We start from the raw sequence: 13,420 nt of genomic DNA on the forward strand, positions 1-13,420 counted from the left end.
CACCAAGCATGCAGTCCCTCTGGAGCTTTCGCCTTCACATCCATTATCCCATTTTCTCACAATATGATGAACCATGTGGAATAAGAGGGATTAACCTCAGTGTCCTGATCTTTTCAGTGGGTGGATGGCATGTCCAGTTCCCATTGCCAACAAGTGATGGAGTTGAATGAGGGGCACTCTCTCTTACTGACACTCCTGCCTCTCCACATGCACGACGTCTTCCACTGAGCATCACCCATCAGAGTGACAGATCATAATCACTCAAAGTCCATAGGTTGCATTACAGTTCACTCTTGGTGTGGTACATTCTATGGGTTTGGGTAATGTATAGTGACCTGCATTTATCATTATGGTATTCTATAGAGTATTTTCACTGCCCTGAAAATTCCCTGTGCTCTGCCTGTTCATCCCTCATCACCATGCCTAACCCATGGCAGCCATAGATCTTTTTTACTGTCTCCAAAGTTTTCCTTTTCTAGAAAGTCATGTGATTGGAATCGTATAGAATGTAGCCTTTTTAGATTGGCTTCTTTCACTTAGTGATATGCATTTAAGTTTCTTCCATATCTTTTCATAGCTTGATAGCTCATTTCTTTTTAGTGCTGAATAATATTCTGGATTGTACCAGTTTATTTATCCATTCACCTACCGAAGGACATCTCAGTTGTTTCCAAGTTTTGACAATCATGAATAAAGCTGCAGTAAACATCTATGTGCAGGTTTATGTGTGCACATAAGTTCTCCACTCCTTCGGGTAAATACTAAGAAGTATCACGGGATTAGTATGCTAAGAGTATGTTAGTTTTGTAAGAAACCACCTAACAGTCTTCTAAAGTGACCATACCATTTTGCATTCCCATCAGCAAAGAATGAGAGTTCCTGTTGCTCCACATCCTTACCAGCATTTGGTGTTGTCAGTTGCAGATTTGGGTGGTGATATGATTTTAAGGGAACGCTCTCCCATTTAAATGGAGTGTGAAATGACCCAAGCTTCTTGAATGATGATTTGTCAATATATTTTCCGTGGCAAAAATATTGAGATCGTTTGATAGAACACTTCCATTGCTAGAAATGTATTGAAGGGAAATAATTTGGAAATAAACATAGAAAGTGCTCCACAAGGATGTTGATCATTAGGCTTGGGTAATGTGCAAAGGAGAGCACTTTGGGGTAAAGGAAGGGGTCTGGACACAAGAATGTGAGGGGGCGGAGACTGGCGCCAGTGCAAATGCAAAACCACCATGCCTCTTTGCCTTGACAGCCTTATGTACTTTAGGATGTGTGTCTTTTTTTTTTTTTTAAGAGAATATTCTAAAATGAAGGAACAAATAAATTCTTTTTTGGATATAACAACTGTGAGGTAATTGCTCTCTCTGGTATTTAAACACTTAAACTCTTTATTATGTTGGCTGCTTGGGGACAAGAATAGCCAGCCTCTCTGTGATGCCCAGCGTGTGCCTCATGTAGCATAAGAGGGGCTTGGTTCATTCCAGAAGGCAGTTTTGGGTTGGTCAAGGTTGCTTCCTGGGAAAACCTCAAGCATTGCTTTGGCTTGCATTACTCTCTTTCCCTCTCTATCCATATCTTCTGAGATCTATGTCAATTACAAAGTAATTAAGAGAAATCTCATTAATATTGCTATAAAGGAATACTTTTGAATGTCTTGTTTTCCATTTCTCATGATCTACCTGAAAACATAGAATTAACAGAGAGGCCAGTCATCAGGCAAGGAAAATGGGGCTCACACTGAGGGCCTGTTTCCAGCTGGAACAGGGGACTTGGAATGAGAACTGGTCCCCAGATTGTGCAAAGGGGAAGGCAGGCCTACTGGGGGCATTATCACCTAGGAAACATGAGTAGGTTTCTCTTTCAGTACTTCAACATGGGATGCCAGCCCTGAAACTCCCTTTGCAGGTTGTCCCTCCTCTGCCACTGACCACCCATGCAGGATTCCCTTGTAACAGGAGGGTAAGGAGTGGAGCCAGCACACCCATGCAGGGTATGTGCAAAGAGATGTCTTTCGCGATGGAAGCTGGCTCCCTGTCATCTCATAATACATTTCTTCCTGCTGGTTCTCACTCACAGTATTTACAGGAAGCATTTATAGCAAATACTTGCCAAGTGTTTTCCATAAACACAACTAAGGACATTTTCACACATTCCAGCAGCTCTGTAAATGTTTGTTTTCACAATGCACAAAGAAGGTGAGTGTAGTTTCCCTAAACAGGCCTTTGAAATGTGGGCTTTGCCCCAGTGAGAATTTGCATCTGAGTTGGTTCCTCATGGTGGTCACATCTCCCTGGGCGCACATCGGGCACTTGCAGAAGACTCAGTTTCAAGAGGAGTTTTCCTCCACAGTTTGATTTCTTGTGTGGCTAAGTTCTCCAGCTGTAGAGAAGCTTCTGGGTCCTGAGCACCCCCATGAGGAAGGAAAGGGTGAGGTTGGAGGTTGCTGGGAGCATCATGAAGTCATTGCTGCTGATGAAGTCCACAGGGAAATAGAATGGGGAATATGGATGGCAGGGATAAGAAGGTGATTATAACTCTGTGAAGATGTGTGAGAATGTACAGGAAAATTCTCATGTTAAAACCAGGCAAGTTGATTCTTGCCATAAAGGACAGAGATAGATGTCCACTGGACCCTTGGTGGTCACTGCCAGCACACTTAGAGGCCAGAGTTGTATCCTATGGTGTCGTTCACTTGTTTAGTTACTGTCTCATTAATACGTGCCTAGCGTATGTGTAACTTGGCTACACCGTGAGGGATTCACTGGTGATTGAGATGTGGTTCTACCCACTAGCGAAAATAAGACACATACACTTTGCCACAATTCGGGGCAGAAAGGGAGAATTGCTGTAAGAAAGAGAAAGATAAAGGGCTTTCGGGTTTTAGAGGAAGGAATTGCGTAAGATTTTATGAAGAAAGTGACATTGAGTTGGGTCCAAAGGAGAAGGGAAATTTAGACAAATGCTGGAGGGAAAAGAGGGGTGGAAAGATATCAGGGGAAACAATCTTCATAGATGGGAAACCACATGGGGACCCACCCCTGTAGGATGAGTACCCCAAAGAAGAGATCTCTCCTTGCACAGAAGTAGCCAAGATTTGGGATGCTTATATAGAATGAGCTGGAATGAGATGAATTCCATTTAAAAAGCTAGATTTAATAGAAGAAAGATTTCCTTTTCACATTACTTCAAGTAAAACAACATATAGCCTAATTTCTGAATTGGGTTTCAAAAAATAATTTTCTCATTGTAGCTAATTTAATATGTGTGTAATCGGAAAATCAGCATTTTCAAACAGAAAAGGCTAATTATTGTCCAGAAGAAGGTGATAGGAAATGAAGAGTTCTCGCCTTTCCATCCCCACAAGTCCATTCTCCCCAACCAGAGTGAATTTATAAATATGTGAGCTAAGTGAGAAAATGAGGTGTGATCTGACTTGCAGGGATTCGTTTTATCACTAGCTCTCCTGGAATGTGTTTGTTTAGTAAAGTGAGTTATGTCCAAATATGTTTCAGACAATATATGTGGAGCGTAACTTAGCTTTAAGACTGCAATAACTGTTAAGGCAGTGGTGACAATTTCTCAGTAAGAAATCAGGCTTGAGAAATGTCAAGCCTAATTTTTCATCCAGCAGTGACTGTCAGACAATGCCAGCATCTCAGTGTCTTTGCATTCCATTGAAGGAGATGGAAGGCATTTGTATTCAGTAATGTAATGTTGAGTGAGTCAAATTCTGCCCCGTGATCTTGTGATTTATTGCTAATACTGCCCAACATGCAGAGGGGCTTCTCTGCCTTCATTCAGCATCCAATTCCCAGTTGCAATTAATCTTTATTACGTTCCATAGCTCACCTCTGGTCTGGAATGTTAAAAAGATGCCTCAGGAGAGAGTCTGGAATCTGTTTCTTCCCCTTCAAGGCTCACCCTCTCTGTGAACTTGACTCTGCTTGCCCATTGCATGCCACGTGCCCTTCATGCCAGAAAGTAATACTTCCTTGTAAAAAATGCAGACAATCTAGGAGGAGATAAAAGAAGGACATAGCAAGTGAAAGCCTGTCCACCCTCCAAATCCCATCCCCTTGCGTCTTCCAAATAGATTGCAAGCCCTTAAAATGGTATTTTGTTCATAGATGTATTTTTGGCAGTTAGCAAGTTCCTTAGCAATGGTGAATGCTTAAAAAAATACTTGTTGAAAAAAGAAGAAATAATTGTCGAATGAATGAATGAGTGAACGAATGAATGAATGAATCAAACAGTGGGGACTAGAATTCATATGACAGATTTGGGAAGTATAGTACCTTGCTTTTCAAAATGTGGTTTTCGGCCCAGGAGCATCAGCATCCCTTCGGAGCTGGTTAGACATGCAGGACCTCAGGTTCACCCAAGTCTTTTGGATCAGAATCTGTATTTTAACAAGATCTTCAGGCAATCCATGCAGTGCTTTAAAGTTTGAGAAGACTTGAGTAGGGTATGTCTACAAAGCAATATAAACGAGAGTTTTCACAAATAGATGCAAGGCAGTGCATGTGATTTGCGGGTAAGCAGTGAGCAGGGAGCTGCTCCCCATCAGTAGATACTGAGGGGTTTGTAAGGACTTCATGCTGTACTCCCCTCACGGGCCCCATGTGGCTGGCTGTCTTTGGGTGTCCTATAGGACTATTATCCTCGGCCATTTCTGAACCTCTGGGGCTTCTGTCTGGTCAGTCCTAAACCCCAGCTTGGAGATGGAGACACTTTATGCCACCCAAGAAGCAGTTCAAACCATAGCGTAGAAGTTATGAGTGCCGCCCGTAAACTCAGGATGCGGGCGCACCACATTTAACTGCTAGACAGCAGACACATTACTCAAGCTCCAAGGCATGGTTTCCTCATCTGTAACAAGTAGTCCTGCTTGATGGCTTGTGGGGACCAAATGAATTAAACACTTGAGAGTTTGCACATGGTAATCACTCTATCTGTATTCACTCTTGCTTAAATTGAGGTGAAATTCACATCAGATCAAATAAACCATTACAAAGTGAATTATTCAGTGACATTACATTCACATGTTGTGTGCAAACACTACCTCTGTGTGGTTGCAAGACATTAATTACCATCATCCCAAAAGGAAACCCCGTATCCATAAGCAATCGCTCCTCCTGCCTCAAGCCCCGGGCAATGACCAATCTGCATCCTCTATGGATTTTAACTCATTAATGACATTTTTCATTATTCACAGAAAAAAAAATCAGAACAATCAGATTTATTTCTCCTTCATCAACTCTTTTTGCTTTTCATGTCTTTAAAAACAGGTTTGCTACTGATGGAAAATGAGAATATAGACGTGGCATAACTTTAAATCAGTGGTTCGTAAAGTGTGGTCACAGACTAGCAGCATCCACAGTAACTGGGAACTTGTTAGAAATGCACATTTTTGGGTCTCCCCCAGAAAAGCTGAATTAAAACTCTGGGGCTGGGACCCAGCAACCTGTGGTTTTAATAAGCTTCCAGATGATCGTAGCACAAGCTCAAGTTAGAGAACCACTGCTTTCAATAAACAAGATGCTCCCTCTGCAAGCTTGTAGCGATGCCTGCAGGTGCCTGCCTCGCCTGCGCCATCCCAGGGCCCGGGAGCACACGTCCTGGCCTGAGAGGAGGTCTTCTAGCTCTGTTGCTGTGATGCAGGCATCAGCAGGGGCATCACTCCTGCTATCTATCCGCTGGCCTTTGGAAGAGTCCACAGAGCTGATGTCTCAGCTTCTCTCAGTGACACCGGGGCCACTATACAGGCATAAACTCACGTCATCCCTGCTCTTATTTAATCTTTCCCTCTTGGCACCTCCCAACTCCCTACTTGGAGGGAGGGCCTTCCTGCAGAGAGTGGCTCTGATTGCTTGGTGTGTTTCACACATCCTGCGTCGGTTGCACTATATCAAAGTGCAGGCAACGCATCTTTTTGGTTGATTAATGTTCAATTTGAGGTCTATTATGAACCTCCAGGCTTTAATTACTACACCATTACCCAGTCAATTCCTTGCCATTTTATATTTATGGCTTTTATTATGCCTCTGTATGTGCAATTGCCTAGTTTTAATCTGGAAGGATTTCACCTCATTAGCTGGGTTTTATACCATTCTTCTCATTTGTCCAGATTGTTATTTATCTCAATTCCTTGTGTGCGTTTTGTACTCTGTTTTCTTTGCTAATCTGACCTCTTATACATTCTTTTTTCTTCTTTTCCTGGGATGCATTGTTCTTTTGTCCTTGGCAAGAGCTCTTGAAGTTTTTGTACACTGTGCTCTGGGTTTCTCTTCCCAGGTCATGCTCTTGACTCAGTCATTCCTTTGCGCTGCTTGGTGTCATTGGCCTTGTCCAAAGGCCTTGAGGCCTGCCCTTCAGCCCTGGACATACCATGGACAGCTTTATTATCAGATTTATTTCTTTTTCCACCCAACTTCTGTATGCGCAATTAGAAGGTGCATAGATGGAGGCTTTTTCTTTTTTTAAGAGTATGCTGCTGAAAATAATTTTGAAGTGTTCTCTGAAGTGCTTTGTAAGACACCTTCCCTCAATCCCTCCAGTGTCTCAGAGGAATCTATGGTTTGGTTGACTTGCTTGCGTATTTTGTTCGGTTCCACCTCAGACCTGCCAAATCCAACTCCGAGGGAGCAGCCCCCCAGTCTGCGTCTGGCAAGCCTTCCAGTGATTCAGATGCCTACTCAAGCTTGAGAACCACTGTTCCAAAGAGATGCTGAAAGAACCTTAGGAAATCCATCTAAGTCAGAAATAATATTTATTCCACCCGAGTCCTTCTTTTGCCAAAAAGCAAGATTAATAATCTCTATAACAGTTTTGTTTTGTTTTCTGTTGTGTGTTTTTTTTCAGCAGCTTTGCCCTAGGATTATGAGAATATTTCAGTAAAGTGAAGAGTAATACTGTAGAACAAGAGCTCATGTAATTATTTATAGCAATAGTAGATCAGTCATCTCTATCGTTTGAGAAGTCTCAGGCACTAAGAGATCTTTACTTCCACTATGTACAACCCCTATGGATAGGTGTTCCTGTCCATTTTTATGGGAGAAAACTAAGATTAAGGAATGTGCATCAGGTCACCAAGTCTGTTAGAAGGAAAATCAGTTCTGTCCAGAGCCACAGTGCTCTCTGCTCATCTGTTACTGTGGTGAGGACTTCCCTGATCAAAACTTTGCTGCTGTCTCACCCTCCGCCTTTCTCAGTAGGACACAGGTAGGGGGTGTTTCCGTAGGAATCAGTAAGTAGGAATGTGTGCTCTGGTGTCAGGCCACCTAAGTTCATGAGGCAAATTTGCCTCAGTTTGTCCATCTGTCAGGTGGGGTGGTGCAGTATTTCTGTCACGCAGTAGGACATGTACCTTAAATGAGACAATCAGTGAAAGTGCTCAGAACGAGGCCTGGGAAATGAGTGCTTTCAGTAGATAGCAGCTGCTGCTTATCTTTCTCTGCCCTCTCGCCTGCAACTTGAAAGCCATCTCTTTTAGGTTCATTCACTCTGGGGCCTCACTTCCCTTATCTGTAGAATGGGGGCAGCGGATCAGGTGGATGAGCAACTGGGATTCTGATTTGTTCTGGTTTGTTTTCCTGCTTGGCATACTTTCTCTAATTACAGTGTTCCCTGTTTCTGCCCATTTGAAATCATCTTATTAGGGTTCGGCATGTTTGTTTGATTTTATGGACTTGCTCAAAATTCATGATCACAATTAAGTTCTTGTGCAGCTCCCTTGAGGCTGCTCAGTGTACTTTCTAATGCTTCTCTCTGGCTTTCTGGGACCAATCACCATTAGCACTTGGTACCATTAGTACCAAGGGGGAATGTAGGACAAGTATTCCCTTGTGGCCCCCAAGCCGCTGTGAGAGGACCCCAACCTGGGCTTACACTTTGACCTCAGAAGAGGTCTGGGTCTTGGTGATGTGATTTTCCTTCTGGGGGTGTTCATGATCCTGTTACTAATGTGAGTTCTTTCTATGTTGGAGAGGAAACCTCACGGATACAAATAAGGGATTTTTTGTGTGTTTTATTTGTTGGCTTACTATAGGAGAAGATTGGCATTTCCTCTGGTGGGTCAGGAGACAGGTTTTAACAGAGCCTGTGAGGTTGACAGGACTCTGAGGACAAGTGTCCCGTGGTGGCCGTAACAGTTTTGTATTGGGATCTGTTGCCCAAATCATCAGACCATGACTGGTTCTTCAGGCTCCTTGCTTATTCCTGCACTTGACTGCTGCGTATTCCCATGGAAGACTTCCACTTGAATATGAGCACATGGGGCTTCCTATCTGCATTTTTGGTGTAAGCAAGTGAGGACACTTCTTTATTTATATGGTTCTCCTGCTGAAATGATGTGAGAGCCTCTGGATTACTTACCTATGGCCCCCAGAGACCCATTCTTGGTGTAGTCATGATTTTGGTTTAATTGCTGGTGAAAGCCTTGTGTGGATGTCGGCCAAGGGGTCACACAGGAATAGGAAGAGGGAGGGCAGTGAAGAGATCATAAACCACAAGTGGGTCAAGTCTATTTTAGGCACTTTGTCTTTGTTCTGTGATTTAATTTGTACCACAGTCCTAGGGAGTGAGCTTTCTGTAACTTCTGTGTATCTTGCAAAGAGGTGGAATGCCTTGTGCAAGTGAAACTAGTTTTGCTCGGCGCTGTAGATTCGATGCTTCTCCTAGCAGCTTTGTGTCAGAATTTGAGCAAGACGGACAATCCTTTCTTTTTGGAGAGAACACAGTACAAGTTCAGACACTGTCTTCGGTGGCCTGTGAAGAGACCACTGTGCTTGATCTGACTCTGAGAGTCAAAGCAGCATGTGAAGGAAGACTTCCTGGGTGAGAGGCAGTGGAAGAGGCCCTCAAGGCTCTCACCCCGGGCCGGCTGTGGGGAAGACAGAATGGCTTGGGCTCGCCCTGAAGAGGACAGCTCAACAGAAAGTGGAGGAACGTGTGTTGGAGACAACCAGCTGAAGAAGTCAGCAACGTGAGGCTGAGGCTGAGGCCAAGGTCGCCCTGGGAACCAGAGAAGGGTGAGTGCTAGAGTGTGGCTGGCCTTGCATTCAGCACTTCAGTGCCCAAGCCAAACAGGTGTGTGAGCTGAACCAGTGGAGAAGAAGAAATGCAGAGCACTCACAGAGGTACTCAGAATTGAGAGATGGAAAGCCTGTGGGCTGCTCCACGCAGCGTTGGGTCACTCACCTTGACCAATCGTCACTGATCTTCATGGGATAAATGAGATAAGAGAGAACCTTATACTTTTGTCGGGGAGGAGCCAGGATTTATAGACCTACTTCAGTGAGATAGAAGAAATCGGTCAAAGTTCCTTAGCCTCTTTAGTCACGAAATGCGTTGAATTTTGTGACAATATGTACAGGAAGGCCATCTTCACAGGAAGAGATTTGGAGATTAAAGACTTAACAGTGAAATTCCATTGCTGACCTAGGCTAGCTCTATGATCTGAGCAAGTCTACTCTTCCCCTTGTGCCAACATTTTAAAGACAATCATAGTAATGCCTTCCTGATCAATCATTTGGCCCTGTTGAGGATCAGTTGATAGAAGTCATGTAAATATACCCTGCAGACCAGAAAGTATTTAAAACACATTTTGTACTTGATATGGCACCAGTATCCAGTGTTTTATTTTACAAGACATGCAGGTGATTACAGCTTCTTTTGGGGTATGGCATATTCTAAGATGAGTGATAATAGCAGGTTTTTGTGTTTCATCCATCATGGTTTCTGTTCCAGTATGTTTGCTCTTAAAACTAAAGAGTGAGGAAAAAATGAAGATGGAAAATACTCCTTGATATTTTCAAATGGAACTTTTCAAAATGTCTTTGGTGAACACGGTTAATACCAGAATATTGAAGTTGAGTAGAGATAGACCAATCGTTAATTTTAAAGCAAAAAGTTACCGTCTAGTTTAAGAATTATCTCTCACTGTCGTAATACCTTATTAGTAATGTTCATAATCTTAGTCTTTTCTGCAGAAATGTGGACCTTAAGATCCACGCAGGTAACTTTAAAGACTTGTGTCCGCCTTGTCTAAAGACACTCAAGAAGGAGGGTTTGTTTTTCTTTAGGTGGGTAAATATGGTAAGATGGATGGTACATTAAAGAGTAAAGAAGGGCTTCTCAGAGCTGATTTACATATTGATTACTTAAATTACTCCTTAATTTCGTGCCTGCTAATAAACAGTGCCTTGGAAATGTTTCCGGAACATTTATTGGCTGCAGTAATTCTGTCTACGGTATATGCAGATCACATCCTCATTAAATATTGATGTGCTCATGAAATGTTAATAGAATGTTAATGTGAAATGCAGGGGAATGTCCTCAGTGGGAGCTGGGAGCTGGCTGAACACTACCTGTCTTCTGTCTTTTCTTTATGTTGTCTTCTTGCTCTGTTGTTTCCATTCGTTCCCCTGTCATCAAGAGATTTGGATTTGCTCCTTGATACATGTATAGCTGTTCCAGATACAACATTTTTAAAACAGAAAGGTTCCCCGATTGATGGGAATTTAGTTGTTCTCCCCTCCTGCTTTCCTGAACTGGAATTCCTGGTTAGAACTAGGAAGAATTCCCCTAAACGGAAAAGGGTGATTCAGGCTCAACCTAATGAGTCTTCATGCTCAGGCAACTTGCCCGGAAGAGACTGTGAAGAGGGAACGAGCCTTTCAAAGAGTCTAGCACTGGTCCTTCCTTGCTTGGCTGGAGAAAGGATTTAGTTGGAGTTTACATTCAGCTTTCTCAGAGAAAAAACAATCAACTCATAATATGTGTTCTCTAAAGAGAGTGCAAGGAAGAGTTTTTATCATAAATCCCAAGGACAATAAAGGTTATGCTCTGATGATATTTAAGACATATTATTTATGTGAAACATATGTTCCAAACGGTTGAAAAGTCTCACAAAATGGGATGGTTCCTTGACTTCTTGGGCCATCATGAGGGGGGTGAGGTGGTAATGGGGAAGGCTGTGAAAACTGCTCATGGAACAAGTGGAAGAGAAGATTGAATGTGCAAACTATGTGGTGATTGTGCCTTGGTGTTAATGCAATGCTGGCAGAAATAGCCCTAAACAGTTGATTTGTTATTGAAGTACTGTCAATGCATATAATAATATATGTATATACATGTGTCTTACAGTGTTTCTGCAGCAAATAATTGGAGAACATTTTTATTAGACTCCTACTCCCTTGGTTTTGACCAATGCACCCGTAGTCCGCTCCCTCACATTAATTTCCTGTTTGGAAACCTGGCCATATCAATAAGATAACACTTTCATTTACTTTTCCTTCTTCCCCCTTTCTTCTTTCCTTCCAAGTATTCTTTCTTTTCTCTCACTTTTCTAAAAGGCTTCTGCTCCTTGCCCCCTTCATTCCTTGTCTGCCTTCCTTACCTTTCTATGACCACACTGTAGATGCCCCATGCATGCCCGGTCTGAGCCGCCTTCGTCTCTGATAGGGATACTGCCTAGGCGCTCCTTTCTTTCTTCCTCTCTACTGTCTATTCTCTGTACTCATTGATCTTTCCAAAACAAATCAGGCTGTGTCACTCATGTCACTTGCTTGCCTAAACCTCATGGTTAGCGTCTCAAGGTCTTAGAGTGACACCTTATGCAGCCCTGGGGCAGAGGCCCTGCCTCTCCTGTCTTTCTTTGCGTTTGGACTTGCTTTTCTTTTATTTCTTTTTTAAATTGCAGGCTCGCATTCAGGTAGGTCTGGCGCTCATACCTCTTGGGTACTGTTAGCACAGTTGGGCCATTTTATTTTCCCTTTCTGTAGGATAAGTCTCAGGGACGAACTCTGGTTGGTTCCATTTGTGTCACATGTCCCTTAGGCATGCTCCAGTCAATGAAGCCTGGGGTTTTGGGTGCCTCAGTGGCTCAGTCATTTAAGCATCCGACTCTTGATTTCGGCTCAGGTCATGATCTCAGGGTCATGAGATTGAGCCCCCAGTTGGGTTCCAAGCTGGGTGTGGAGCCTGCTTAAGATTCTCTCTCCCTCTGCCCCTCACCCCCCACTCACTCTCTCTCAGGGAAAAAAAAAAAAAGTTTTAAACTAATGCCAGGGGTAAGATCCTGTAAGAACATGGAAACCTCTGTGGGAGATACATGATAAAAATGTAGGAGTTGAAGGCCCAGAAGAGGTGCTATCCCAGAAAAAGGAAGATGTGACTGGGAGAAAAGAAAGCGGTCTTATCACTTCTGTAAAAGGTCTTTATTGCCCTGTTTTGAAAAACTCTCCATCCACAGGCACTTCTGTGTAAGTGTAAACTAGTGAGCAAAATATCCTCTTATACAGTGGAAAGTTTTAGGATATCTGGAAAACATGAGCATATTAGGTTCTAGATACTGAGAATATACTTAGAGTACAATCTTGTTTTGGCCCCAAGCCTTAGTTTGGTTCATCTGAAGTGGCTCTATTGCTTTGTTACCACGGAGCGAAAATTTTTGACGTGTTCCACAAACTGACTTCCCTTTCTGCCCTGTTTGTCCCCTTCTGCTGGCAGATTGTGCTTGAGAACAGTAGCCGGGAAGACAAGCACGAATGTCCCTTTGGCCGCAGTAGTATAGAGCTGACCAAGATGCTATGTGAGATCCTGAAAGTGGGCGAGCTGCGTAAGTAACACCTGTTTCTCACACGGGCTTGACGCTTGGCAGGCACCCCGCTTCCAGGGCTGTTCCTGGACCTACACGAAGAATTCCCGAGGGGCTGACAGCATGGGCATCCCCGTGGACCCAGCATGCTTTGACTCAGATTTCCAGTATATGTATTTCCGCATGTCTGTTCTGGGATTACACATTCTTAAAATCGACAAGAATGGGAAAATTGGCAGGTATTATGACTGAATTTCAAATATTATAAAAATGAGAATATATTAAAGGAGCCCTGCACTTAGTAATCTGTTAAGGAAAGAGATCTATGGTTTTCTTTTTTAAAATTCCAGGTTTTTAACCTACCAGTCGATCATTTTCTTTTCTTTCTTTTGAAACTATTTTTCTCTATAAAGAGAAATTGAATACCTTAATAAAATCCTCTTGCTCCCAGGATCTCACTTGTTTAGAATGCTTTCTCTAAGCAAGAAGGAATTATAGAAGAAAATGGGTAGCTGATCATGACAGATGTGGTCAGAGCTACGCTTATTGCTCTGTCTCTTACTTATATTGCAAAATTAGGAGAGGACACCCAGGAAAAAGAGGGTATAATTTTCCTGCCTTTTGCTCATTTGTATAATTTGGGTTGAATTTGTTAGGATGCATCTGATTTAACCTGGCCTGCAGTTGTTGTCAACACCGAGCCTCCTTCAAGTGGCTGACTTCCCTTCCTGCCAACATCTCTAGAGCCGACACACATACACATCTTCCCTTGTAGGCTTAGTAACCTGGGCGCCAGAGAGATGTTGGGTGTGT

At 43.0% G+C, this 13,420-nt stretch overlaps 1 protein-coding gene across 9 annotated transcripts in view; it reads left to right on the top strand.

The window, feature by feature from the left end:
* Window positions 1-13,420, top strand: part of ELMO1 (engulfment and cell motility 1) — a 527,822-nt gene that overhangs the window by 265,631 nt on the left and 248,771 nt on the right. For all 9 annotated transcript variants that reach the window (XM_040644094.1, XM_040644098.1, XM_040644097.1 and 6 more), the window contains one exon: window positions 12,520-12,628. In XM_040644094.1, coding sequence (XP_040500028.1) covers window positions 12,520-12,628 — 109 coding nt within the window. The remainder of the gene's footprint in view (window positions 1-12,519; window positions 12,629-13,420) is intronic.

Source organism: Ursus maritimus, unplaced genomic scaffold (genome assembly GCF_017311325.1).
Source record: "Ursus maritimus isolate PB19 unplaced genomic scaffold, ASM1731132v1 scaffold_3, whole genome shotgun sequence".
Lineage (NCBI taxonomy): Eukaryota > Metazoa > Chordata > Mammalia > Carnivora > Ursidae > Ursus > Ursus maritimus.